We start from the raw sequence: 27,029 nt of genomic DNA, 5'->3' as shown, positions 1-27,029 counted from the left end.
AGCCACAAAAATTGGCAGGGGGGAGATCCAGTGCAATGAAACAATTAACTTTCTTTTTTATTAACTAGAGTTCCAGTGGCTGGCATCCCTGTAACTGCAGTAGGGATGACTGTCAGCACAAGTAGATTGTGCTGGGTCCATTACAGCAACCTAGAGATGTGAGCTGTATGCTGGGGATTGGGGCTGACAGGAACAGTAAGGTCCAAATTTTGAAAGGTATTTAAGTGTCTAACTCCCATTGATTTCACCTAAATATCTTTGAGAATCAGAGCCTAAATGACTCCAGGTTAGATTCATCTCTGAATTTGGCTCTCTGACTTTAGGAAAGGAATATAAAGCAGGAGGAAAGGAACTAAGAAACAAACATCCTGTTTCATGCTTGGGTCCTTAGTCATAATTAATTACAGTGCAAATTGCAATGAGCATAAAATGCAATCTGGAAGAGTTGATTTTGAAAGAAAGATTTGTCAGTTTCTCACATGGCACCTGCTGCCCATTTGTAGACTTTGCTCTGTTTTGTTCTGCATCATTGCTGATGCAAGATATCTGTGTGTAAATAGAAAAGGAGTACTTTTGGCACCTTAGAGTCTAACAAATTTATTTGAGCTTAAGCTTTCGTGAGCTACAGCTCGCATCCGATGAAGTGAGCTGTAGCTCACGAAAGCTTATGCTCAAATAAATGTGTTTGTCTCTAAGGTGCCACAAGTCCTCCTTTTCTTTTTGCGAATACAGACTAACACGGCTGCTACTCTGAAACCTGTGTGTAAATAGTTATAATCTCTTCATATCCGGATAGCTGTAGTTATACAGTGGCATACCAATCTAAGGTGCTGTATTATCATGGTAGTGAGCTGAAATGTGCCAAATGTATTGGGAAATCACTGGGCTGGGCTACTGACCGACAATGAAAACTCATCCACGGCTGTCTTCCAGGAATTCAGTAGGGAGACAAATAAGTTAAGTGCGTTTAGTACAGGCATACACAAAGAACAGCTATGTGTTTTGAGTCTAAATACCTTCTCTAGGTAGAGAGAGCACAGTGTGTGCATCTCTCACAGGAACACGACTGCTGTCTCCAAAGACAGAGTTCTTAGCAATTTAAAAGTGCAGGACACAGAAACCCAGGGGGTTGCCAGTTCACAGATCTACACACTGTAGTACAAGGGGCCAAGCCTAATTCAATAGTTGGAGGAGTACTACGGAGGCAAAAATATATGTGAGCCTGATCCCTGCCATCAGACTGCAGCTGAGGTTGTAGGGGGGGACTCTCAGTGGAGCCATGCTGTCAGGGTGGGACAGGACCCTGACAGCAAAAGAAGGCAAGCCTTTCAGCAGGACCCATCCCCATGGATTCTGGTGATGTGTGGGGATGGGAGAGTTGCATCCCAAATGCCCCTTGGGATAGGGAAGACACGATGGACTCAGCTGTTACAAATACGAAGGGGAGGGAGGAAGCTTGTTAAGGCTGCTAGAGACACACAAACCCTCTGGTTCTCTCTGGCTCCCAGAATGACCAACACAGATGGTGATGCCTGGGGGCTCCAGGCATGGTCTCTTGAAGTCTGTTCTGGGTCACAGCAGCAGAGAAGAGACTTGGGGTTGCCCGCTACACCCCTTGCAGCCTTCACAGCCCCTCTATCCTTCTTCCTTGAGGAGAAACTCTACCAGCTTAGCTTCTCAAGGTTTCCTGCCCCCATGGGAGGGGACGATCTGTCCCTTTAGCAATCAGCAATGACAGTGAAATCTATGGGACAGAGGGGTAGGAGTTTGTTCAGCTCTTCTAGTATTTATTAAGGTCTCCCCAAGGCTTGGCAGGAGGTTCCTTAATCAGGGTTTGCATTGCAGACAAGATTGATATGAACTTCTGTTGGGCTGATCTGTCCCTGGCAGAGTTGGGTTTCTGACCACTGGTGTAATTTGCCACCGTGACCCTTGGCCCTGTATTAATTTGGGGCCCACTGGAGCCAGTGGGAGCCTTTCTATTGACTCCAATGGACTTTGGATCAGACTGTTGAGAGGATACTTGTAGAAGCTGCCTATTTACCGAGCTTCCATTCCCAGCACATACTCTTATAACATCCCCCCAGTTTTGCAGACCTGATGTAGGGGCAGGAAGAATTCAAGAGATAAAAATTACATTGAGACACAGGGCTGATTCTCTCCCCTGGCCCGCTGCACTCCAGCGTGACTCCATGGACGCCCGTAGTTACTTTTCACTTACAGTGGGGTAAGCTGGCACTGAATCAGACCGGCAGAGTCCACCTGTCATCACTCAGCTCCAACACGCGGCAGATGGCAGAGTGGGAATGTGGAGGTGGGCAGAGGAGCTATTCTTCTGGTGGATTTATGAGTATCAGGTGCAGAGGCAGAGCGTATGGCTGTGAGAGAGCTGCGGAAACACTGGGATGGTGCACACCAAGGGTAATAACCCTCCCACTCCCTCGTACATACATCCCTGAACTTCCTCCATCATCATCATGGCCAGTCTCAGCTGATCGAGAGCCATCCGGCTTGATCTCCAACTAGGTCCTTAAGGCTGCACATTCCATCTGTGTCATCACTGGCGAGCGAGCTTATCGCCCCCCCAAAGCTTTTGGTGCCCATGTGATCACTGGCTGCGTAGCCGTATTCTTTAGTAAACAGACGTGGGCTTCCTCCCTTCTGGACCAAATTCTGTCCTCAGCAACTCCTTGTTAACGCAGGAAGAGCTTTGCTGGGATGACTCCAGTGTAACCAAGGGCAGAAACTGGCCCCTTTTTCTTGCAGAGAGGATAGTTTTTGAATAAGGTCTGAGCTGGGGACCTGGGTTCTGTTCCCAGCTCTGGCGGGTGACCTTGGGTAAGTCATGGCCTCGTCCTGTGCCTCAGTTTCCCCATCGGATAAATCCAGGATACTGATACTGCACAGAGGGGCTGTGGGGCTTTTTTAGAGTTTATAAAGCAGCTTGAGATCCCTGGGGGGAAAGTGAGATGAAGTGGCATGGAGTTAGGCAGTGCCCAGTGAAACCCAAGAGGGGATGGGAAGAGCTAGTGAGTGTTCTGCTGTTCCAGGCTGGGGTGGCATTTGGGATTTTGTTAATCCCTTCAAGGGTAATCAGTACAGTGCCAGCGTGTCTCAATCTCTCTGCTGGCTGCCAGCACCCAGGCAAAATGCTGGTGTGATGGCAAGCGCAGTCCGCATGCAAACTGCAGGCCAGGAGTGGGGCGAGTGAGTGGGCAGAGAGGTGGAAGTGTGCAGTCCTGCTACTAACCTGGCCCTGTCATTTTAAACCTGGGTGATTCCCCAGCCTTTGGAATACGAGCCCTGATTCTGTGTAGTGAGCCAAGCCCAGTCTGTGAGGAAGAGGCGCCAGGGAAGAGGCGCGTTTGCAGGCTGCTGCTGGCTGAGGCAGCTTGAAGCGTATGTGAATTCACTGAAGCTAACACAGGAGGGTGCAGAAGGGGACAGCGGCCCCCGCTCTGCTCCCCCTTTGGCTGGGGAGGGCGCATTTCCCCCTCGCTGCCGCTAGGAGGCAGGGGAGCTCCACTTGCTGGCTTCCGCCTGCTTCGGGGGCGCAGCTCTCCGCGAGCAACCGGTGGCTGCAGACACGATTCTGTCGCGGCCAGAGCTTTTCTTCGCCTCGAGCCGCCGCAGCCCCCGCTGCTTGCAGCTCCCAGCGCGGGGGAAGAGGAGGGAGGGCAGCAGAGCCAAGCCAAGCCAGGCAGCCTGCTTGCATGCCGGGCATGCACAGGGAAGCAGCGGGCGAGCTCTGAAGCGAGCCGGACACAGCGACCGGAGGCTTTGGCACTGGCTGGTCGGTTTCACGTTTCTACGCGAGACTTGGGTTTTGTCTAAACCGGCTGCTGCGCTGATCAGAGCCAGGCAGAAGCCAGAACAAAGGCAGGAGCGGGGCGCCCCACGGCACGGAGCCCAGAGAGCCCCGCGGCTCCGAGCCGGCCGCCGCCGCGGAGGCTGGGCGAGCCGATGGTTCGCGGGGACGCTCAGCCCCTCCGCTGAGAACAGAGCCCGGTGTGGGGTGACCCTCGCTGGGCTGGGGATGGCCCGGAACACGTCCCTGCATTTCAGAGTGGTGGAAGGAAGGAGCCTGCCTGCCAAGGATGTGTGAGTCGGATTCCCGGGCTCGTGGTGTGATGTCCCGTCCGCAGGGGCGCTCCGCTGGGTCCCAGCGCGCCCAGAGCTCGGGGCGGCGCTGGCGGAGGCAGGGGCCGGTGTTGGGGCGACGCCCAGGTGCCGCTCCCCGGCCGGCCCCGTGTTGCCGGGTGAGGAATTTGGCCCCAGGGAGGCGTGCCTGGGGTGCCGAGTAGCTCTCGCCGCCCCGGGAAGCGCCTGCCTGATGCCTGGACTGCATTGCCAGGCAGGTCAGTCCAGCTGCAGTCCCGTGGACTGAGGCACTCAGCGATTGCTGCCCCGTGCCGGGGCTCCTGGCTAGCAGGAGTAGATGTTCGCTTGTGGCGAGCCAGCCTATTGGCTCAAGACGCCCCCTCCATGCAGTGTGGCCTGGGGGACCCCCAGGCTGCCTCCCGGGGAGGAGAGGAGGAAATGGGCAGGAACAAGTCCAGGATGGAGGCGACCAGGTGCATGTCCAAATAAGAATTCTGGGCTTGCTCTTTCGCACTCTCCTGTCCCTTGGTTCATTTTGGCCTGGGTCAGAATCACTCTTCCAAATCTGAAGGTTGAAATGTGAACCCCTATTTGAATTTTGCAAATTGCCTGAGTTACTACGGGGGTGACCCTGACCCCGCGACCTGCGTACCAAACCCAGATCTGCAGCTGGCAGCGGGTCCCATCTGTAGGCGTGTGTCACTTCCACTGATGGGAGGCCACTGCCTCCTGCTGCTCGATTTTAGCTCTGGAGCTGGGCTGGGTGTGGGGAAGGGAAAATATGACTTGGTCCAGCAGTCTCCATCCTGAGCTCGAGTTACTGTTCTCACTTATCCATTCTGATTGATATCGATCAATAAATAATGGGATTGCAGCTGGCAGGCGTCAGCACGGTGATGCATCGCAGAGTGGCACTCCCCGGGTGCTCTCGGATCCCCTCCCAGAGGCAGAGCAGGAGATGGGTTGCTTCCCCAGGTGTCTGCCCAATGCTTGGCTCCCATGTTGCATCTTTGGTGTGCAGATGTTGCTAGGATGATGTTGACTCGAGGCAGTGATGTCTAGTAATTAGAATGGGGAGGCTGGGAGCTGGGTTCTATTCCCAGCACGGCTACTGGGTCATTCTGCTCATGTCACTGCCCCTCTCTATGCCTCAGTTTCCCCATATGTAAAAGAGCGGTAATGAGACTGCCCTACATCAAAGGGAGGCTGCAAGTATGGCTGAATGACTTGTCCAAAGCTTGGCATGTGCGTGCTCCTTGGCTGGATGGCAGCAGAGAGATGTACAACGCCACACGCACTAGTCACATTTCTCCGTATACCCGGAAGCAGAGCACCCTGACACTTGCCATTGTCGAGCTGGAGAAACTCCTTCTGACCTGGGTTTTGGCATGAAGTCTCAAGGCCACTGCGGCACCGAGGTGATGCAGCTCCGTTGGGGTACATTAGGTCTTTGGTGCATGAGCACTTTTCACCAGCAGTTTCTGCACTGATTAAAGCCCAGCTAGGTCTGTGTGCTAACTCCCCAAATGGTCTCCCCTGTTACTGAAGCTGCAGTTTAGGACTGGGAGAATGGGCAGGCTCCCTTGTCTCGATCTCACTATCAATTGTGCTGACTGTTCTTTGTATTCCAAAATCTGCAGGTCCCATTGTCCACTGCCTGTCCTTTGCACGGCCATTTATTCCCATGTAAATCGGGGTAAACACGCTCCCAGGTCATATCTCTCCATCTATACACTTGAAAGGCGACAGTTGCACAGCTACGCGGCTGCAAGTGCTTCGGGGTAGACAGTACCTACACCAACAGGAGGTGTTCTCCCATCCTGATAGTAAATCCACCTTCCCCAGAGGTGGTAGCTGGATCAGCGGAAGAATTCGTCCGTCAACCTAGTGCTCTCTACACAGGGACATAGGTCAGCTTAACTGTGTCACTCAAGGGTGTGGAATTTTCACACCCCGTAGCGACATAGCTGGGGCAATCTAATTGTCTAGTGTAGCCCAGCTCTTGGGCTGCTAACCAACAGTGGGCTTATTCCCCTCTTGCGTACACTCTTGTAAATTGGGCGCTACATCCTGCAGTCTGAGCGCTTGACTCCCCATTTCCTTGTGGGTGTTAACACCAGTGGGAAGTCAGCAGAGTGGGTACAAAGTCCATCGTTTGGATTTGGGAGCCATTTTGATTTTGTCAATTCTCACGATACTTGATGTTTTTGGATTTGGCGGGGGGGGGTGCGGGGGTCTTCAAGCCCCAGCTTCTGGAGTCATGTAAGAAGACACTTTCATTTAAAAAGGAAAATCAGTTTCTATCCTTCATGGTAGGTGTCATAACTACACATGACAGGGTAAGCCCCTGTCTGTGTACAGGGCTATAAAATCCCTCCTGGCCAGAGGCAACCTCCTGTTACCTGGAAAGGGTTAAGAAGCTCAGCTAACCTGGCTGGCACTTGACCCAAAGGACCAATAAGGGGACAAGATACTTTCAAATCTTGGGGGGGAAAGGCTTTTGTTTGTGCTCTTTGTTTACGTGGTGGTTCTCTCTTGGGACTGAGAGAGGCCAGACAGAAATCCATCTTCTCCAACCCATCCCAATCCAAGTCTCCAATATTGCAACCAGTCTAGGTAAGCCAGGCAAGGCGGATTAGTTTACCTTTTGTTTTATGTGAATTTTCCCTGTGTTAAGAGGGAGGTTTATTCTGTAACTTTAAGGTTTTGTTCAGAGAGGGATCCTCTGTGTTTTGAGTCTGAATACCCTGTAAAGTATTTTCCTTCCTGATTTTACAGAGGTGATTCTTTTACCTTTCCTTTTCTTCAATAAAATCCTTCTTTTAAGAACCTGACTGATTTTTCCATTGTTCCACGATCCAGGGGTTTGGGTCTTGATGATTTTGTAACCAATTGGTGAGGATACTATTCTCAAGCCTCCCCAGGAAGGGTGTGTAGGGCTTGGGAGGATATTTTGGGGGAAGACGTCTCCAAGTGAGCTCTTTCCCTGGTCTTTGTGTAAGACGCTTGGTGGTGGCAGCATAGGGTTCAAGGCCAAGGCAAAGTTTGTACCTTGGGGAAGTTTTTAACCTAAGCTGGTAAGAATAAGCTTAGGGGGTCTTTCATGCGGGTCCCCACATCTGTACCCTAGAGTTCAGAGTGGGGAAGGAACCCTGACAGTAGTGGAAAAAAGCTTGTCAACATAGTGACAGCGCAACCTAGCAGCTCAGAAGCACAAAGCAACTTAGAACCACCCCCAAAAATGTAAGGGGGGGTTGTTTGCTTATTCTCATAATTTTTGAAAGCTTGGAGCTGACCATACTATGCAGCACACCCACAGTTTGCATGGTTCCAGATACCTGGCTAAGGGGAGGGCAGTGGGGAACCAGGGGCTATGCAGTGAAACTGGTGTGAGAAGAGAATTAACACAATGACATTTACAAAACCTCCCTGTCTATCTGAGGCCTGGTCTATACTTAAGGTTGACATAGGGCTGGTTGGCACTGGAAAATTAGGTCCACTCAGCTATGTTGCTCAGAGGTGTGAAAAATCCATCTGAGCGCTGTAGGTAAGATGCCCTAAGTCCCCATGTTTACAGTGCTAGGACAGTGAAATAATTCCGTCAGTCTAGGTGCCACCTCTCGGGGAGGTGGATTCCTTGTGCCAAAGGGAGAAGCCCTTCTGTTGGCACAGGTAGTGTCTACCCTGAAGTGCTGCAGCTGTGTCACTGTAGCAATTCAAGTAGAGAAAAGCCCCTAGCTATGTTGCTCAGGGGTGTGAAATCCCAAGCAATGCAGCTATGCCAACCGAACCCTCAGTGTACCACAGCCCGGTCAACAGAAGAATGCTCCCCCCACTCGGGGAGGCAGTATTCCTACAGCCATGGAAAACGCCTTCTGTCACCGTAGGCTGCGTCTGCACTAGGGGCTTAGTATGGCCTAGCTGCACTGCTGCAATCCCCACAGTGCAGACAAACCTTTAGGGTTTTATCCTGCGGCCCATCACCACGGTATCTGAACGTTTGGGTGTGTTAGGTTGACTTGTTTCAAAGTTTTTGTTGGTTCCTTGGTAGGGGCTTGTTAGGAAGGAATATCAGTATTGGGGTTTGAGGGCAGAAAGGGGGGTCAGTGTTGGAGATTTATTGGGTAAAAGGGGGTGATAAATTGTGAATCTTCTGTAATATTTTTATGACCCCAGGTGTGCCTTGATTTCCCCTATATTTTCCATGGCTACCTGGCAGGGTGTGGAGGAGGACTATTTGTTCTCACAGCATGCTAAAGCCTGGTCTACACTAGAAACTATGTCGCTGTGGGGTGAGAAAAATCCACACCCCTGAGCAGCATAGTTAAGCCAACCTAAGTTCCTGTGTAGACAGTGACAAAGCCCTGGCTGGGATGATTTAATTGGGGATTGGTCCTGCTTCGAGCAGGGGGTTGGACTAGGTGACCTCCTGAGGTCTCTTCCAACCCTAATCTTCTAGGATTCTATGGTGGAAGAATTCTTCCGTTGACTCAGCTGCCAGCTCTCGGGGAGGTGGATTACCTACGCCGAGGGGAGAATCCCTCGTGTCGCCAGAGGGAGTGTCTTCAGGGAAGCGCTGCCGCAGAGCAGCTGTGCTGCGGTGGCATTCTGAGTGTAAACAAGCCCTGAAGCCGACTGAAGCCATCCCTGCACTGCAGAGTTAAGCCGACTTAAGTTACAGTGAGGATGGTAAACCACTGTGATTGCATGGTTTGTGCATGTTCACACAACGCTCCTTGTGTTGGTGCTCTAGCACCAACAGGGAGAGCAGTGTGCCATGGGTAGCTATCGCACTGTGCAAATCTCCACCTTCTCCCGCTGGGCACACTGGGAACGGATCACAGTGCCTCCTGGGACGGGGTCACCACCCCCACGATGCAGTTTTCTTCCATACCATAATTCCAAGGGCTTCCGACTGTGTTTTGTGCTGTTTTTCAACTGCCCCTGCAGGGCTGGCCTTACCCTGAGGTGAACTGAGGCAGCCGCCTCAGGTGCCAGACTTGGGCGGGGGGTGGGCGCCACTAGGACCCCGAGTGTAGAAAATGGTGTCTGCTGCTGGTGCATCTGGATTCTCTCTGCAGGAGATGCACAGAGAGGGGGGAGCGCTCGGCTGGAGGGAGGAGGGCACAAGAGACAGAACAGGCAGGCCGGAGAAAAGGGGAGAGGGAATCACAGAAAGAGCAGGAGCTGCAAGGGGAGAGAGGAGGAGGAAACTCTTATGTACCTTTCTAGCCCCCCCAGGGCCTGGACTGATTAACCCCAGCTTCTCAGGGAGCTTCCTGTTTCCCTGCTGCTTCCCTGAACCCACTTGAGGAGAACAGGCAGCCAACTGAAGTAGTAGGAGCCAGTTAGGCCCTTAAGATGCTGACATCTTCCCTCACCCTGCTACCAGCCTGCTTATTTGTCCCCTTCAACTGAGTGTTGAGAGCCACTATCGCTGGCCCAGAACAGCAGTCATGAGTGAAAGAAGAAAACTCCCCTCTGGGGCAGCATTCAGTAAAAGCAAGCAAGCAAAGGAAGCTTTTCTATCTAAGCAGGAAGGAGCTTTCCTGAGATACAGAGACACAAATGTTCACAGTGAGCCTTCCGGCCCCAGTGAGGATGTGAGTGGTGAGGAGATGCCTGATCTTCCAGTCAGTCAGAGTGCAGGTGACCTGGCAGCTACTGTAGCATCCGTATCTCCATCTCAAATGGATGTAGCCATGCACATTCCTGAAGAAAAGGATAGATCAGAGAAGAGTGTGGTGGAGACGCAAGAAACTGCTGCTGCTGAGTTTAGTTCCTTAAGTCTAGATGATCCAGGACTGTGGACACACTTGAGCTGTAGCCTGAAGGACTTCCTTGTACTGCGTGGGCCACAGCAAGTGAAAAACTTCATGTTCCCCAAAGACAATGAAAATAGAAGTTTCCATCCAACACATTGCTGGCGTGAAATCCCCAGTGGTGACAAAGTGGAGAGGCCATGGCTTGTGTACTCAAAAACCCAGAATGCTGCATACTGGTTTTGTTGCCAACTCTTCCAGTCTAATGTTCCAGCCACATTGGGTTCTACAGGAACAAAGGACTGGAAGAATCTGGCTAGAAATCTGGCATGCCATGAGAAGGCAGCAAATCACCAGAGAGCATTCCATAGGTGGAAAGAGCTTGAGATGAGACTAAGGTTAAAAGCCACCACAGATGATCAGCATCAAGAGACGATTGCATCTGAGTATCTTTACTGGCAAAAAGTTCTGAAAAGGCTCATTGCATTGTGAGAATGCTTGCGACCCAAAACCTAGCACTGCATGACACTTCAGATCAGCTGTATGTGCCAAACAATGGAAACTTCCTTAAAATTGTGGAGCTGATGGCTGAGTTTGATGCTGTATTCCAGGAGCATCTAAGAAGAGTCACTACCCAAGAAATGTACACCCCCCACTACCTTGGAAAAACAATTCAAAATGAGATCATACAGTTACTGGCAACAAAAGTCAAACAGAAGATTGTGGCAAATCTGAAGTCAGCAAGAGATTACTCTGATATTCTGGACTGCACACCTGACATCAGCCATACGGAACAAATGACTTTAATGGTGCGTTTTGTAACAACAACAGAACCTAGTGAAAATGTCCCTGCAATGGTGACTGTCAGAGCATTTTCTAGAATTTATTGACATTGATCATACTACAGAAGCTGGTATGACAAATGTGCTTCTTAAAAAGCTGGAAGATACGGGAATAGCGATAGCTGACATGAGAGGTCAGGGCTACGATAATGGTGCCAACCTGAGAGGAAAGAACAGAGGAGTGCAGACACGGATCCGAGAGTTAAACCCTCGAGCTTTTTTTGTCCCATGCAGGTTCTCATTCATTGAACTTGGTGGTCAGTGATGCAGCATCAGCTTCTCGTGAGGCTGCTGAATTTTTTAATGTAATTCAAAGCATCTATGTATTTTTCTCTGCATCAACTCATCGATGGCAAATTTTGAAGCAATATCTGGGAACATCCTCTCTGACACTGAAACCACTGAGTGCCACATGATGGGAAAGTCGAGTGGAGGCAATAAAGCCTGTCAAACACCAAATTGGGAAGCTAGATGATGCCATAGTTGCCATTATGGAGGATAAGGCTATGACAGGAACTGTTCATGGGAGAACAGTGGCAGAGGGAAATGGAATCACCAGAAACATACATCACTTCAAATTTCTGTGTGGCTTAGTGTTGTGGCGTGACATAGTGTTTGAAATAAATGTTGTAAGCAAGAGACTCTAAGGTATTGACCTTGATATATCTGGAGCAATGGAAAAACTGGACAAAGCAAAGTCATACCTACAGTCTTACCGGTCAGATGAGGGATTTCAAAATGTTCTGAAGAGTGCACAGAAGTTGGCAGAGGAACTTCACACTGAAGCTATTTCCCACCCATTCAAGAATACAAGAGTCACCGCAGAAGAAGACATTTTGATTACAAGGCACGGGATAATCCCATAAAAGACCCCAAACAACAATTCAAATTTGAACTTTTTAACCAGGTGCTAGATTGTGCAATACAGTCAGTTGAAGAACGTTTCATGCAGCTCAAGGAACACAGCAGTATATTTGGGATGTTGTATGATATTCCCAAACTCCTCACGATACCTGAAGAAGACCTACACCAGCAATGCAGGGCACTAGAGACAGTGTTGATGACACATGATGACATGCGCGATATTGATGCGAGTGATTTAGGTGATGAACCGAGAGCCCTTTCAAGATACATTTCAGCAGGATCAACTCCAAAGGCTGTTCTGGAATATATGTGCACAAATAAGATGACCACCCTCTTTCCAAATGCTTTTGTTGCTCTGCGCATACGTCTAACACTTCCTGTAACAATTGCCAGTGGAGAACACAGCTTCTCCAAGCTGAAGTTAATAAAAACACATCTATGCTCCACAATGACACAGGAGAGGCTGGTCAGCCTTGCAACCATCTCAACAGAGCATGAGATGGCCCAGACTGTGGACCTTCTGGAAGCAGTGCAAATCTTTGCAACCAAGAAGGCACGGAAAGCACCACTTTGATTATTCAAACAGATAAAAATGCCAGTGTTTACTAGGCAGACAAGAAAAGTTACATTTGCTGTTCAGGTGTTTGAAAGTTAAGTGTTACTTAAAATTTTTGAACAAGGCATTTTAAGTTGTTAGTTCTCCTTTATTGGGGTAGGAATAGAGCAGCACCATGAGAGGAGTAGAACAGGAAGAAGGCAGAATTGAGACCTTTCAAAGTTTTGGCCCAAGCAAGGGGGCATGGGGACGTCATTTGAGCTCCCCGCCTCAGGTTCCAAAATGTTGTGGGCGGGCCCTGTGCCCCTGTGAACTTTAGGAAGAGATGGAAGGCATAAAAGCATGGATCCTGCACTACGCTCCAGTCTTGTCATGAGTGTTATGAATGCAACATGGCTAATCCTGCAGTATTTCATGAGCTGTGACTCCGAACAGGAATCCATGGTGCTTTCCCTCCTGTGTGCCATGGAAAGAAACAATTTAAGATTGATGTTAGCATTCACAGATCAGCTACGCACAGCGAACCGTCACTACTGGGCTCGGGAAACAAGCACTGGGTGGTGGGATCAGATCGTGATGCACGTCTGGGACGACGAGCCGTGGCTGCAGAACTCTCCTCTGCGCAAAGCCACTTCCTTGAACTGTGTGCGGAGCTCGCTACCCCTTTCCCCACCCATGGCACAAGGAAACCAAAATGAGAGTTGCCCCAACAGTGGAAAAATAAGTGGTGATCACTGTGTGGAAGCTGGCAACTCCAGACTGCTACTCATCAGTTGCGAATCAGTTTGGAGTTGGGGAAGTCCACCGTGGGGCTTGCATTCCTGCAAGTGTGCAGGGCCATTAATCGCCTCCTGCTACGAAGGACTGTGACTCTTGGAAATATGTGTGAAAGAGGATGGCTTTGCAGCAATGGAATTCCCTAACTGAATCAGGGCAATAGATGGCATGCATATCCCAATTTTGACCCCAGGCCGTCTTGTGACAGAGTACATCAACAGAAAGGGGTACTTCTCTATGGTATTACAGGTACTTGCGGATCACCAGGGTCATTTCACTGACATCAGTGCGGGGTAGTCAGGGAAGGTGCCTGACGCACACATCTTCGGGAACACTGGCCTGTACAAAAGACTACATACAGGGACTTTCTTTCCAGAGCAAAAGATTCCAATGGGGGATGTTGAAATGCCCATAATGATCCTGGGAGACCCATAGCCTACCCCTTACTCCCATGGCTCATGACACCTTACACCGGAAACCTGGACAGCAGCAAGGAGCACTTCAACAATAGTTTAAGCAGGTGCAGAATGCCCATAGAATGTGTGTTCAGCAGATTAAAGGTTCACTGTCTTTTTCGCAGGTTAGACCTCTCATGTTCATAGCAGCCTGCTGTGCTCTGCATAACATTTGTGAAGCCAAGAGCGAAAAGTTTCCCCAGGGGTGGAGCATGGAGGTGGATTGCGTGGTGGCTGATTTTGAGCAGCCAAACACTAGGGCTATCAGAGGGGCTAAGTGAGGTTGAGGGTGGGAGGGGACTATTTAAGTCAGGGAGGCTTTGAAACAGCATTCTGACAATCATAGAATCATAGAATATCAGGGTTGGAAGGGACCTCAGGAGGTCATCTAGTCCAACCCCCTGCTCAAAGCAGGACCAATCCCCAATTAAATCATCCTAGCCAGGGCTTTGTCAAGCCTGACCTTAAAAACTTCTAAGGAAGGAGATTCTACCACCTCCCTAGGTAACGCATTCCAGTGTTTCACCACCCTCCTAGTGAAAAAGATTTTCCTAATATCCAACCTAAACCTCCCCCACTGCAACTTGAGACCATTACTCCTTGTCCTGTCCTCTTCTACCACTGAGAATAGTCTAGAACCATCCTCTCTGGAACCACCTCTCAGGTAGTTGAAAGCAGCTATCAAATCCCCCCTCTTTCTTCTCTTCTGCAGACTAAACAATCCCAGTTCCCTCAGCCTCTCCTCATGAGTCATGTGCTCCAGACCCCTAATAATTTTTGTTGCCCTTCACTGGACTCTCTCCAATTTTTCCACATCCTTCTTGTAGTGTGGGGCCCAAAACTGGACACAGTACTCCAGATGACGCCTCACTAATGTCGAATAGAGGGGGACGATGACGTCCCTCGATCTGCTCGCTATGCCCCTACTTATACATCCCAAAATGCCATTGGCCTTCTTGGCAACAAGGGCACACTGCTGACTCATATCCAGCTTCTCGTCCACTGTCACCCCTAGGTCCTTTTCCGCAGAACCGCTGCCTAGCCATTCGGTCCCTAGTCTGTAGCTGTGCATTGGGTTCTTCCGTCCTAAGTGCAGGACCCTGCACTTATCCTTATTGAACCCCATCAGATTTCTTTTGGCCCAATCCTCCAATTTGTCTAGGTCCCTCTGTATCCTATCCCTGCCCTCCAGCGTATCTACCATTGCGGATGATACTAAACTGGGAGGAGTGGTAGATACGCTGGAGGGGAGGGATAGGATACAGAAGGACCTAGACAAATTGGAGGATTGGGCCAAAAGAAATCTGATGAGGTTCAATAAGGATAAGTGCAGGGTCCTGCACTTAGGACGGAAGAACCCAATGCACAGCTACAGACTAGGGACCGAATGGCTAGGCAGCGGTTCTGCGGAAAAGGACCTAGGGGTGACAGTGGACGAGAAGCTGGATATGAGTCAGCGGTGTGCCCTTGTTGCCAAGAAGGCCAATGGCATTTTGGGATGTATAAGTAGGGGCATAGCGAGCAGATCGAGGGACGTGATCATTCCCCTCTATTCAACATTGGTGAGGCCTCATCTGGAGTACTGTGTGCAGTTTTGGGCCCCACGCTTCAAGAAGGATGTGGATAAATTGGAGAGAGTCCAGCGAAGGGCAACAAAAATGATTAGGGGTCTGGAACACATGAGTTATGAGGAGAGGCTGAGGGAGCTGGGATTGTTTAGCCTGCAGAAGAGAAGAATGAGGGGGGATTTGATAGCTGCTTTCAACTACCTGAAAGGGGGTTCCAAAGAGGATGGCTCTAGACTGTTCTCAATGGTAGCAGATGACAGGACAAGGAGTAATGGTCTCAAGTTGCAGTGGGGGAGGTTTAGGTTGGATATTAGGAAAATCTTTTTCACTAGGAGGGTGGTGAAACACTGGAATGCGTTACCTAGGGAGGTGGTAGAATCTTCTTCCTTAGAGGTTTTTAAGGTCAGGCTTGACAAAGCCCTGGCTGGGATGATTTAACTGGGAATTGGTCCTGCTTCGAGCAGGGGGTTGGACTAGATGACCTTCTGGGGTCCCTTCCAACCCTGATATTCTATGATTCTATGATACCACTCCTCCCAGTTTAGTATCATCCGTAATGAGCCCCAGTAATGTGTCTTTCTGTAATGAATTGAGCCAGGTAGTCTGCCACTGTGTTTGACTTTCTGTTGCCACTACCCTGTGTAGGTCACCAATAAAGAATCACAGTTTTTGTAAGACTCAATTTTTATTAAACAAATGTCCCTGGGGTGGAGTGCAAGAGGCTGGGGATGTGAGAGGAATGTGTATGGGGAGTTTGGGAGGGCAAGGAAAGCAGTTCTGTATGGGTTTCAAGCAGGGGGCTGGGGGGTGGGGTTGAACACGCATATGTTCCCCCTGCAGCGCAGTCAGGGACCTCAGTATCTCTGTTTGGTCCTCCATGAGCTTTATTATCTGCTCCTGACCCTGTCTCCTCTCCTGGCTATCCATTTGTAGTTTATTGTCTCTCTCCATGCTCTGTGCTCACTATCAGCCTAATCTGACGATTGCAGAAATTCCCAAAACATGTCCTCCTTACTGCTCCTCGTTCACCTCCTTATCTGAGGGAGGTACTCCATCAGTGTGTAGGAGCTGGCCCTTAAGGGAACATCTGCAGAAGTAAAAGAAACAACACAGAGAGTCAGTATTGTGTGTTCACTCAGTATTGAATCATAAAAGTTACACACACCTCTTTCTCACTTTCCTTTGGCCAGCACAGCCAGAGCACTAAACATGGTGAGTTCAGCCTGGGGCAAGGGGTGCAAGATGAGACAGGGTCTGGGTGGTTTCAGAAGGGGATCAGTACACACACCTGGGGACACTATTCTGAATACTGGCACCATTTTCCAGAGGCGGGGAAAGTTGAAATCACACTACTGAGGATAAGGAAAGCTGCTTGCCCATGTCCTGCTTTGGTTCCTGTACAAGTGATTCACAATTGGCATGGCAAAGTTTCCTACAATGGGGGAAGAAACAGCAGGAACCTTTGGCAGAGGATTGCAGAGCCCCCACTGCATAACTGCACCGGGGAATATGAAGGAGATGCAAATAGTACCTAGTGTTAATTTCAATCTCTTCTCCCAGGTGCACCATGTAACAAAAAAAAAAAAAAAAAAAGAACACCTCTACCTCATGTAAATCATGCACTATCAAAGAAAAATGAGTATTTACTGGAGCTCCCTCTCCAGCTTCAGGTACTCCAGAGCTGGACTGCTGGGACTGGCTAGACCTCTCCGGAGTCAAAAAGAGGTCCTGGCTTGCTGTGCCACCGGACGTGCCAGCTGCCTGTTGCATTTCCTCCTCCAACTGGACCTCCTCGTCCACCACTTCATCCTCGGGGTTGACTCCACTGGCTGCTGTCTCTAGTCTCCCTGAAGTATCTGTGGGGCCCTTGGCGGTGCAGGTGGGGTCACCGCCAAGGGTGGTTACAGCTCCTTGTAGAAGCTGCATGTTTTCGGTGCCATACCAGAGAGACAGTTGTCCTCCCTTGCCTCCTGGTACACCTGCCTCAGCTCCTTTATCTTGGCACAGCCCAGCTGCGTCCCGGTCATGCCCCTTCTCATCCATGCCATGAGCAGTCTGCTTGTAGGCGTCAAAGATCCTAGGGCAGGATCAGCTGCTACTGCACAGCCTCCTCTCCCCACAGACACAGCAACTCTGGTGTACTCCAGGCAGGAGTGCGTTTGCTGTGGAAAGCCGGCATGGTCAGCTGGGAAGATGCAATGTCCAGGCCCAGCAACCATGAAGAGGAATTTCAAAAATTCCCCGAGCTTTTAAGGGGAAGGAGCACGTGCCTGTGTATCTGGCTGAAGGGCAGCAGAGTAGAAACTGCTGACCAGAGCGGTCATGATGGGCATTTTGGGACACTGCCTGGAGGTCACTTAGGGTGACATAACCAAGCACACTAACACTGCATCTCTCTAACGTTGTCACAAAAAGCTCTGTGCTTCTCGTCGAGGCGGTTTTATTACACTGGCGCAGCAGGGGAGTTACACGGGCAGGAGGGGTATTGCAGTGTATGCACCTTCACTGATTTGTCGATGAAAGCTGCCTTTTGTCAACAGAGCTGTGTAGTGTAGACAAGGCCATAGCTATGAATGGTGCCTGGCTGTCTGAGCCTGAAGGGCCATTGAAAGAAAAAATGACTGGCAGAGGCCTTGAGAAGACAATGGAAAAGCCAGTCACCAGGACACTGACACCTACTAATCCACAACCCAGAGGGGGATGCATTTCCCCACCTCTCCGCCGGGAAGCTGAGCAAAGACCCCAGCTCGAAAACAGGCCTGGGAAGGCATGAGGTAGGGGGATAAGAGATGGCTGCTGGAGGAAGGTGGGGACTCTCTTGCCTGGGAACTGACAGATCAGACCGAGAGAGACACAGAGCTTGACCAGTGGGGTTCACTGCAGCTGTGCGCTAACCGGAATGGGCTGTGCTGTGCTAATCTAAGGCCTGCCTAGGCTGGGTTCCAGCTGACTAATAAACCCACCTGTTGGGACAGCACTGTCCTTGCAAACGTTTGGTGAGGTGCATTCATCCCTGCAGAGTGGACAAGTCTCTCTCTCAGCTGGACTTGCTGAACAGAGCTCCTGGTGTGCTGAGCCCTAGAGATTCAGTCAAAGGAGGCAGTGAGGTCGCGTGGCCTACCCAGGAGGATGAGCGAGCCCCTTTGGGGTCTGGCATGGCGAGAGGTTCCTCCTAGAGACCGTTCCAAAGCTGGGGCTGTGGCATGGATCCTGTGGATGCCTGGTGAGAGGGCCAGTGGTGGCGGGTTTTTGGATAGAAAGGGAGTCAGTGTTGTGAGTTTCATTCTTAAGGGGGAAAGGTCTCTTTAAAAAAGAAGGATTTGCAGCTTTTCCTAGAAATGGTGAGACTCCAGATTTGCCTGATCTCCAGAAGTTCATTCCATAGCTGGATCCCCTCAACCGCCAGTGCTGTGTCCCCAGCTCTCCTACCATAGAAGATCAGGGTTGGAAGGGACCTCAGGAGCTCATCTAGTCCAACCCCTGCTCCTCTGCTAGAAAAGTACCACTTTAAAAAAGAAAGCTGAGTGTCCCCATCACCTGGCTCCAGGAGCTGCGGATTTCCAGAAAAAAACCCCAATATCATGAGACACCTGGTGATAAAATAATGAGATCTGGCAACTCCATGAGTCAGTCCCACTAAAGTCAAGGGGTTCCCCAGAGTTGCAGGGATATTCCCACACATGGATTATTGCAGGATTATGCCCTATATTTCACAGACTCATAGATTCCAAAGCCAGAAGGCACCACTGTGCTCATCTAGTTTGACCTTGCATATGACACAGGCCATAGAACTTCTCCACAATAATTCCTCTTTGAACTAGAGCAGATCTTTTAGAAAAACCTCAGTCTTTATTTAACAATTGCCCGTAATGGAGACTCCACCACAACCCTTGTGTTAAAAATTCACACCTTAGTTGCGTTGTACATTAACATTAAACAGCTTTGAAATAACATTAGGATGAAAACAAGCCAACTTCCACACATACAAGAAAGACTCGTGGGTCAGAGTTAAGGGGAATGAGTTATAATGAAATCAACTGTCAAAAATCTGTACAAATTCTGAGTTTGATTGTGCAACACGGAAAACATGGCAGCTTCGGTTTAGTAAGTGAGCTGGTCCATCGGCAGCCTTACACTGCCTTGTCAGGTGAGTTCCTCACTGACTACAATTCACCTCCTAACTGAGGCCAATTGTCCCAATGCTGCTTATTTTCTCCTTTTGTGGAATTTTGAAACTCACTGAAAAGACGAATCCTGAGAGAGATAAAGTCCCTTCTTATTTCTGATCAGTGCAGAGGGAAGTTGTGTGAAAGAAAGCAACTGTCAAGAATATATGAACAAATCTAACCCCTTGGGTTAGATCTCAGCCAGCGAGTCCCACGAGGTTAATGGAGCTATGCTGACTTTATAGGAGCTTTCTCTGGCTGCTGCTGTGTATTCCCTGACCAGGCTGGGGTTAGAGCTGTGGTTCTCAACCAGGGGTCCGGGGTCCCCTGGGAAGCCGTGAGCTTGTTTCAGGGGGTCCTCCAAGCATGGCCAGTGCTAGACTTGCTGTGGCTCAGGGCAGACAGCCAAAGCCCCGCTGCATGGGGCTTAAAGCCTGGGGCCCTGAGCCCTGCCACCCGGGGCTGAAGCCAAACCTGAGCAACTGAGGGCTGTCAGGGCAGAGCAGTGACTCCCCAGTGTGTCTCAGGGCCTTGCCCTACCTGATTTTCCAGGGATTGTCTTAATTAGGAATGGGGGACCACTGGCTAACCGCCAAAACGTTCTTCCTCCTTGCAACCCCTCACTCCCCCTATGAAGCCATGTCCATTTCTAGATCCAAACTTTTGTATCCAGTCCTGATCCCAGCCAGGTCCAGCTACCATGCAGAAAGCAGTTCCTCTGGGATTCCTGTTCGAGTCTGCAGGCCCGAGGGTTTGGGGAAGCACTTGCCCTGGAACCTGTTGAGCACTGGCCCAAGTGAATGAGATGCTCCTTTGGCACCCTTCCCCATGCAGGCCTTGGCCCCTTCTTCTATGCTGCCCCCGCCCACCCCAATATGCCCTGGACCCACGGCTTCTGCTCAGGTGCCTCTGGTCACTTCTCCTTAGAATGGAACCCTAGAGCCATAGGGCTAGAAGGGCCCGCAAGGGTCGTCGAGTCTAACCCCTGCCAAGATGCAGGAGTGTTTGGGTCTAAACCATCCCAGACAGACGGCTCCAGCCTCCTTTTGAAAATCTCCAGGGAAGGAGCTTCCACAACCTCCCTAGGTGTCTGTTCCATTGTCAGTTAGGGAGTTTTTCCTGAGATTTAATCTAAATCTGCTCTGCTGTAGTTTGAATCCATTGCCTCTTGTCCTGCCCTCTGTGGCAAGAGAGGACAACTTTTCTCCATCTTTTTTATGGCAGCCTTTTCAGTACCTGAAGTCCGCTGTCATGTCCCCCCTTAATCTCCTCTTTTCCAAACTGAACATACCCAGTTCCCTCTGCCTTTGCTCGTAAGGCTGCATTCCATCCCTTTGATCATCTTTGTCACTCACCTCTGGATCTTTTCCAGTTTCTCCACATCCTGTCCAGGGCCGGCAAGTCATATGGGCCCGTGGTGCCTATGTTCCAGGAATATTCAGGGCCTGGAAGCCCGGCTCCACCAATGTTTGGGGTCGGGTGTCTCCCCCGGCCCCGCCTGCCGCCCCTGCGTGCCTCCCCCAGAGCATCTCCCAGCCCCACCTGCCACCCCCGGGCGATTTAAAAGGGCTCAAGGGGCCTCTGCCCCCCCCCCCCCCCCCCCGCCACCACTGGCAGCCAGCGGGGCTAAGGCAGCTTCCTGCCCGCCCTCACTCCATGCCACTCCTGGAAGCGGGCGGCACATCCCTGCAGCCCTGGGGGTATGTGTCTCTGCACGCTGCCCCTGCCCTGAGCACTGACTTTGCAGCTCCCATGGGCCGGGAACTGCGGCGAATGGGAGCTGCGGGGGTGGTGCCTGCAGGCAGCGGTGTGCAGAGACTCCCGGCCCACCCGCCTAGAAACCGCTGCCAGAGGGGTTTGCGGGTCACTCTCAGGAGCCACCTGAGGTAAGCGCTGCACCCCTCACCCTCTCCTGCACGCCAACCCCCTGCCCCAAGCCAGAGCCTGCACCCCACACCCAAACTCCCTCCCAGATCCCGTACCCCTCACCCCCTCCTGCACCCCAACCCCAGCCCAGAGCCCACACCCAGCACCCAAACTCCCTCCCAGAGCCCACACCCCTCCCGCACCCAAACTCCACCCCAGAGCCTTAGGCAGGCAGGTGTGTGTTGGGGGGGGAGGTGGACGCGGGACTTGGGCCCATTCTGGGCACCACCAGAAATTAGACAAACCTGCCTCCCCTGATCCTGTCTATACAGCGGTGACCAAAATTGGACGCTGTGCTCCCGCTGAGGCCTACCCAGTGTCCATGCTATCACCTCCCATGACTTGCATGCTGCGCCTCTGGTAATGCAGCCTCACGTTGCATTTGCTTTTTTTGCAGCAGCATCACGCTGCTGACTCACGTTGCGGGTGGGATCCACCACAACTCCCAGATCCTTCCCAGCAGTGCTACTGCCAAACCAGTTATCCCCCATTCGGTATCTGTGCGTTTGGTTTCTCTTCCCTAAGCGTAGCACCTTCCATTTGTCCTTGGTGAATTTCATTGTGTTATCTGTAGCCCAGTTCTCCAATTTATCAAGATCACTTTGAATTTTAGTTCCATGTGATCCCGACGTCAATGAGCGAGACTCCAAAGAAACCTGCCAGTTAGCTCCAGCCTTTGGCTCGCCCAAGGTTCCCCACAGTCAGCCCTGCTGGATTGCCAGCTCCTGGGGGCATGGACTGTGCATTCCCAGGGCTCTGTTGGCAGTAGCCAGCGTAGTGATCCTTGGCAGCACGGCATGGAGGCCCAAGTGGGAAGGCAGCGTTGCTGTCTCTGGCGGGCCGGGCACCAGAGGATGTGAAGAGCCACACAGAGCCATCGGGGGGAGGAGGGGGGAAAAGGAGGGGAAGGGGATTTGGGGGATGGGAAGTGGGGAAAGGGAGCCTTTGCTTGCCTGGCTGTGCTTTCCCTGGGGCCATGCCAGGGCAGTGGAAGTTGTCCTGATGCAATGCATTGCCTCTTATGGGGCCCAGCAGACCGTCCGTCCCTAAAGGGCCAGGGCACAGGTCAGCCTAATCCTGATGCTCCCTTGGGAGTGGAGTGCTACCCCACGCCCCGGTCAGGCTTCCCGATGAAGGGAAGCAGCGGGTTTGATGGAAGCCCTCTCCCCCACACCAAGGCAGAGCGTCTGGCTGCCTGTGCCATGCTCTGTTACACCTGCCTCCAACCAGAGCCGCCCACTGTACCTAGCTGCAAACAGCGCTCGCCCTGGTGACCCTGGAGGGCTGCAGAGGCCTGCGGGAGGTGCTCGGACACCGCCGGTACCAATGGTAATCTGCCTGCTTGTTTGGTTTCCCTCCCCAGGTCTGGCACCAGCGACCCCTACTGCATCGTCAAAGTCGACAACGAGGTGGTAGCCAGGTGAGTGTGCCATGCTGGGGGCCCTGAGGATGGGGCAGGACAGCACAGTCAAGGAGGGGCGTTTGCACTGCCAGGGTGACGTGGCTCAGTGTGATACAGGCTGATGTACAGAGCAAAGCGCTGGTCTCCGCTCACTCGGCTGTCTCTGCAGGCGTTGATCTCCTGGCGTGTCTGCAAGACGTGGCTCTAAGGCCTGCACCGTCTGGAGCTGTCAGTCGTATCAGCACATACGTGCTTGCACCCAGCAAACTTAGGTCATAGGCTGAGTCTAGTCCCATCCGCATGGCAAACAGCTGCCAAGTTAGGAGGCCTGGAACTCGCCCCCCACCCTGCTGAGAAGGGCCCAGCCCTTGCTCATGGCTTTAGTGTATTTGGGGACAGAGTTAAAGCCCATTGTATCCCATCTCCTCCGGGGGATGGAGCCATACTGGAGCCTGGCCACTTGCCCACAGCATGGTTACCTTGGCAGTGCGGATGGGGTCTCTGGCTGGCTGCACTGGGGCGGATGTGCTGTTCGTAGGGCTCACACCCCTGCCCCACCTGTTGCAGGAGGCAGCCTTTAAACTGTAGCCTTAACATGCTGGCGTCAGCCCTGCACTGGCGTCAGCCAGCCAATGCCTGGGCTCACGTGACCTAGCAGGAATAACATAGAACCATGGCCCTTAACCACTGGGCCCTTAATCCCAGGCATTGGCCCGAAGGGGCTGGGATCTCCAGACACCGAGACTTGAGAATCTCATTCCCGCCAAGGAGCTTATCAAGGGCTGAGCAAAGCTACCTGGCCCACCCTGCATTAGGGGAGGGAGCTGCGAGCTCAGCTGTTTGGCCCAGCACTGAGTGGGTCACGTCAGCTGGGTCTCCTGCGTTGTGCCCTGAGAAGGGGTGAGTGAGATACTGTCCTGCAGTTCTGGGGATCGGCTGTGATCCAGCCCTGGAGGGGGAAACAACAGAACCCCAGGGCCAGGGAAGGAAGGGTCACCTTCTGGATAAGGCCCAGGGCTGGGACTCAGCAGTTCTGGGTTCTAACCCCCTCTCTGTCGCTGACACACTGGGCAAGTCACTTAGGGCAGATTTTCAAAAGTGGCCACATATTTCAGTGCTCGATTTTCGGTGCCCAATTTGTAGCACCTGGATCCTGCTTTTCAGAGGTGCTGGGCCAAGCAGCTGCCTCTGGAAAGCTGGGGCCGGCAGTACCTCCAGCAGTCCGGCCTTGAGTGTGTTAGATCGGGCAGCCAAAACTAGCTGCAACTTCTGAAAATGTGGGTCTGTGTTGCTCTGTGCCTCAGTTTCCCCATCGGTGGAATGGGGATGATGACACTGCCTGCCACCTGTGCAAGGGGCTTTGAGATTCTGGGATGGGAGGTGCTGGAGCATGAACCGTGGGGGAGCTCTATAAGCTCAGCAGGTGCCTTTCTCCCCAGCCATGTCTGGTCAGGCCAGAGAGGACCCCACGAGGGATGATGCGCCCAGCGTCACATTGCACAGAGGAATCAACTCCAGGCCCAAACTGTCTCTCCTTGTGCCCCCCCTCCCCCCCATGCCCAACTCTGCCTGTCCTAGGCTGGCTTCCGAGAGCACGCTCTCACGCTGCCCTGTTCACCTATCTCTGTGCTCCCCTACCCCATACTGCGCCTGCCGGGGGGAGAACCCTTTCTGCTCTCCCACTTCCTGGCTCCAGGAGCCCACAGGGTGGGAAGGGTGATGGGGCTGCAGCCACAGGGCCGCCAGCTGCCTGCCCTGCCATGGAACTCCTGTGCGGGCCCGGTGGGGGTGGCAATGCTGTGCCATTGCGTGAGGCCATCGGGTGGTCCCCGCGCCGGCACGGGCGTGGTCGCTCGAACCAGCCCTGGTTATAGCTGCATTTGGTGGCTTCCAGCTGCACACAGCCCCCTGCTTGTTCTCTGGACAGAGGAGACTCTCCCCTGTGATTCCCTGGGGGCGGGCAGCATCCTCCAGGCTGGGCTCGCTCCCTTCTGCCCCGCCGGTTCTCCACCTTGCCCCCGTGGTTGCCGTGGTGCTCCAAGTCCTCCGGCAGCGCAGAGAAGCTGCTCGGGAGCTGGCCAGTGATGAAGTGGTTACTATGGAGAAGTCCATAAATTATTCCCCCTTCTGGAGAGGTGGCAGCGTCTCCCCCTTTCCAGCCAGCTGGCCGAGTGCTCGCTGGAGGGGAGGGAGGGAGTATCTGGCCAGAGCTGGGGGAGTGGGCGCAGGAGAGCAACACAGGGTCAGGGGCCTGGGTCCTCCCAGCCTCATCCATGGTCCTCACATACGGCCCAGCACATCTCCTTCCCTCCCTCCCTCCCTCTCTCTCTTCTCTTCCACTCTCTCTGTCTCTCTCTCTCCTTCTTCTTAGTCATCCCCTGCCCCTGCCCCTGCCCGTCCCCCAGCTTTCATTTCCTGAGCAGCCCCAGATCTGGCCCAGGCTCATCGCCAGCCCTGCTGCCACTGCACCGTTCTCCCCACTGGGAAGCCACCCTTTGTCCTGCTCATAACTCCAGGGGAGAATGGAAACAACCTCCTGCTCCTTGGAACCGCCACATCCTGGCCAGGGAGGGGCCCCGCCACAGCACTGGGACTGGTGTCTGCGGGTAAAGCTTGGTCCAGGAATGTCTTTCGGTGGGTGGGGTGCATGCAAAGTCTGGATCCAACCTTTATGGGCTTTTGGAACTGGGAGTTTGTTCCCAGCCCAGCACCAAGGCTGCGTCCTCATTCCATCCAGGGACATCCATGCATTTCCAGGCAGCTAGCTCCTCTCTTTGACTGGAAAGGACAATTTTACAGCCTTCAGCTCAGCTCCGTGTGATGAGATTGGGGACTGGGATTTCCATGGGTGTGGGGCTCACCCACTGGAGGCCAGCACAACATCTCCCCTCTGCAAGGTCCAGCAGTTGGTTTCCCCTGAATCTTTGATCCCAAGGCTGCAGAATCTCCAGCAGGAGGTTACTGAGCAAGGGAAGCCAACTCCCCTAATCAGCAGGGAGCTAGATGTCTTCATCTCCTCCTGCGCCCAAGGCCTGAGAGCCCAGATCCTGCAGCAGGAAGAAGTGGGAGGAAAAGCAGATGTACTGGGGTAGCAGACGGGGTCTGTCCCCGAGATGGCCACTGCTGCACCTCAGCTCCAAACCCCCACTGCCATACCCAGTCCCAGTTAAAGAGGTTTATTCTTTTACGAAAAAGGTTAAACCAACAACTAGAATGCAGACTTAAGTCAGTTCCTGGCCCCAGAGGCAATGTATGGGGATGACACATGGAGTCAAGTGCCCCCCAGATTTCTGCCAGGGTGTGCCAGCCGGGCCCCCTCCCTGTGTGGCAGCTCCTGGAGCTGGTGAGCTGCAAGTTGTGGCCACAGGGAGAGGCAGGAGCAAACAACTGAGAGCTGAGGGTAAGGAGAGGTGCCCTGGGGAGGCAGAGGGTGTGTGACTCAAGGTGTTGGGGGAGGTGTGGACCTTTAAATTGTGCCCACCCCACTGTCAGCAAGTACCAGTTGTCTGCGTGGCTCCAGGCGCAGGTCCACCCCTCCCAGGGTCTCTGACATTCCAGCTCCTAGCAGCTTCCTCCCCTCCGCCCATGGCGCTCCACCCTTGGAGCAGCAGCCTGAGCCCCCTCGCTCCAGGGATTCACTGCAGGAGTTAGCTCCCCTCTTGCGTGTCCTTTGCTGCCCAGGGCCCAGCTTGTCTCAGTGCTCCCTCTCAGCTCCCTACTAGCTGCCCTTTGTAGACCCAGGGGCAGCCCAGCCCTCTTTAATTAGCTCAGTCTCTCCACAGAGACCCGCTCCTCTGCAACAGGGTCCCACAGCCTGGGGGGATCCCTCTTGAAGCTCCCACATGCAACGTAGCTGAAATGCTTGAGCACAATGTTTCCTTTGGCTCGCTGAGAGGCTTTGGAGCTGCTTGTTCTGAATCTGAATCCCCAAGCCCTGGGAAATGAGATGGGGAGCTGGGAAGTCATGAGCTCTAGCCCCAGCTCAGTCGCCCACTTGCTGTGTGTCCTTGGGCAGGTTGGTTAATCTCTCTGGGCTAAATTAATTCCTGGCTGTGTTTTCATTAACCGCAGCAGATGGGTTTGGCCCTCTGGGCCTCACTTTCCCCATCTGTAAAATGGGGATAATGATGCTTCCCTGCTACATGGGGGGCTCAGGAGGTCTGATGGCTCATGTCTGCATGGCACCTTCATGCTGTAAATTGCTCTAGAGGTGCTGAACTCTGTTCTCTTTCTCTTCCTTTCAGTGGGGTGTGAGCCAACGGCAGCACCCACCTCGCTGCCTCCCCTTCCCTCCACATGGGACCCACAGTAGTGGTGAGGGCACTGAAGCCAGCCAGTGCTGAGGTTTCCTTGGGTGTCAGGAAACAGCTTTCCCCAGCTCACGCTCCCCCCACCCCGTGCGCTGGAATGAAGCAGCAGTAAACGCTAGCCCCAGGTCTGGAAGTCCCAAGGGGGGGTGCCACATGCCATGTGTGCCTTGGGCCAGCAGCCTGCTGTAGAGAAGGAGGCCCTGAGATATACCCCGCAGGGAGCATGCAGTGGGACAGGCAGAACAGGGAGCTGGAGTTTGCTTGAGCCGTGCCTTACCAGCTCTGTGGGTTGGATCTCGG

General features: G+C 52.6%; 1 protein-coding gene across 5 annotated transcripts in view; it reads left to right on the top strand.

Moving 5' to 3' along the window:
* The window catches only part of RASAL1 (RAS protein activator like 1), a 115,928-nt gene that overhangs the window by 2,783 nt on the left and 86,116 nt on the right, over positions 1-27,029 (top strand). For 3 of the 5 annotated variants that reach the window (XR_014714218.1, XM_084648794.1, XM_084648793.1), the window contains exons 1-2: positions 3,550-4,101; positions 22,381-22,437. Coding sequence is in view for 2 of the 5 variants with exons in the window: in XM_084648794.1 (XP_084504920.1) it covers positions 4,037-4,101; positions 22,381-22,437 (122 nt within the window). In the remaining 3 variants the exon portion in view is untranslated. Of the gene's footprint in view, positions 1-3,549; positions 4,102-22,380; positions 22,438-27,029 lie in introns of those variants that run through there. The other 2 variants (XM_084648796.1, XM_084648795.1) reach the window with 2 other exon arrangements.

The sequence above is a fragment of the Lepidochelys olivacea genome (assembly GCF_965140295.1).
Source record: "Lepidochelys olivacea isolate rLepOli2 genome assembly, chromosome: 15".
Taxonomy (NCBI): Eukaryota; Metazoa; Chordata; order Testudines; family Cheloniidae; genus Lepidochelys; species Lepidochelys olivacea.
The sequence above is the reverse complement of the archived record's forward strand: the minus strand, read 5'-3'. Positions and strand labels throughout refer to the sequence as shown.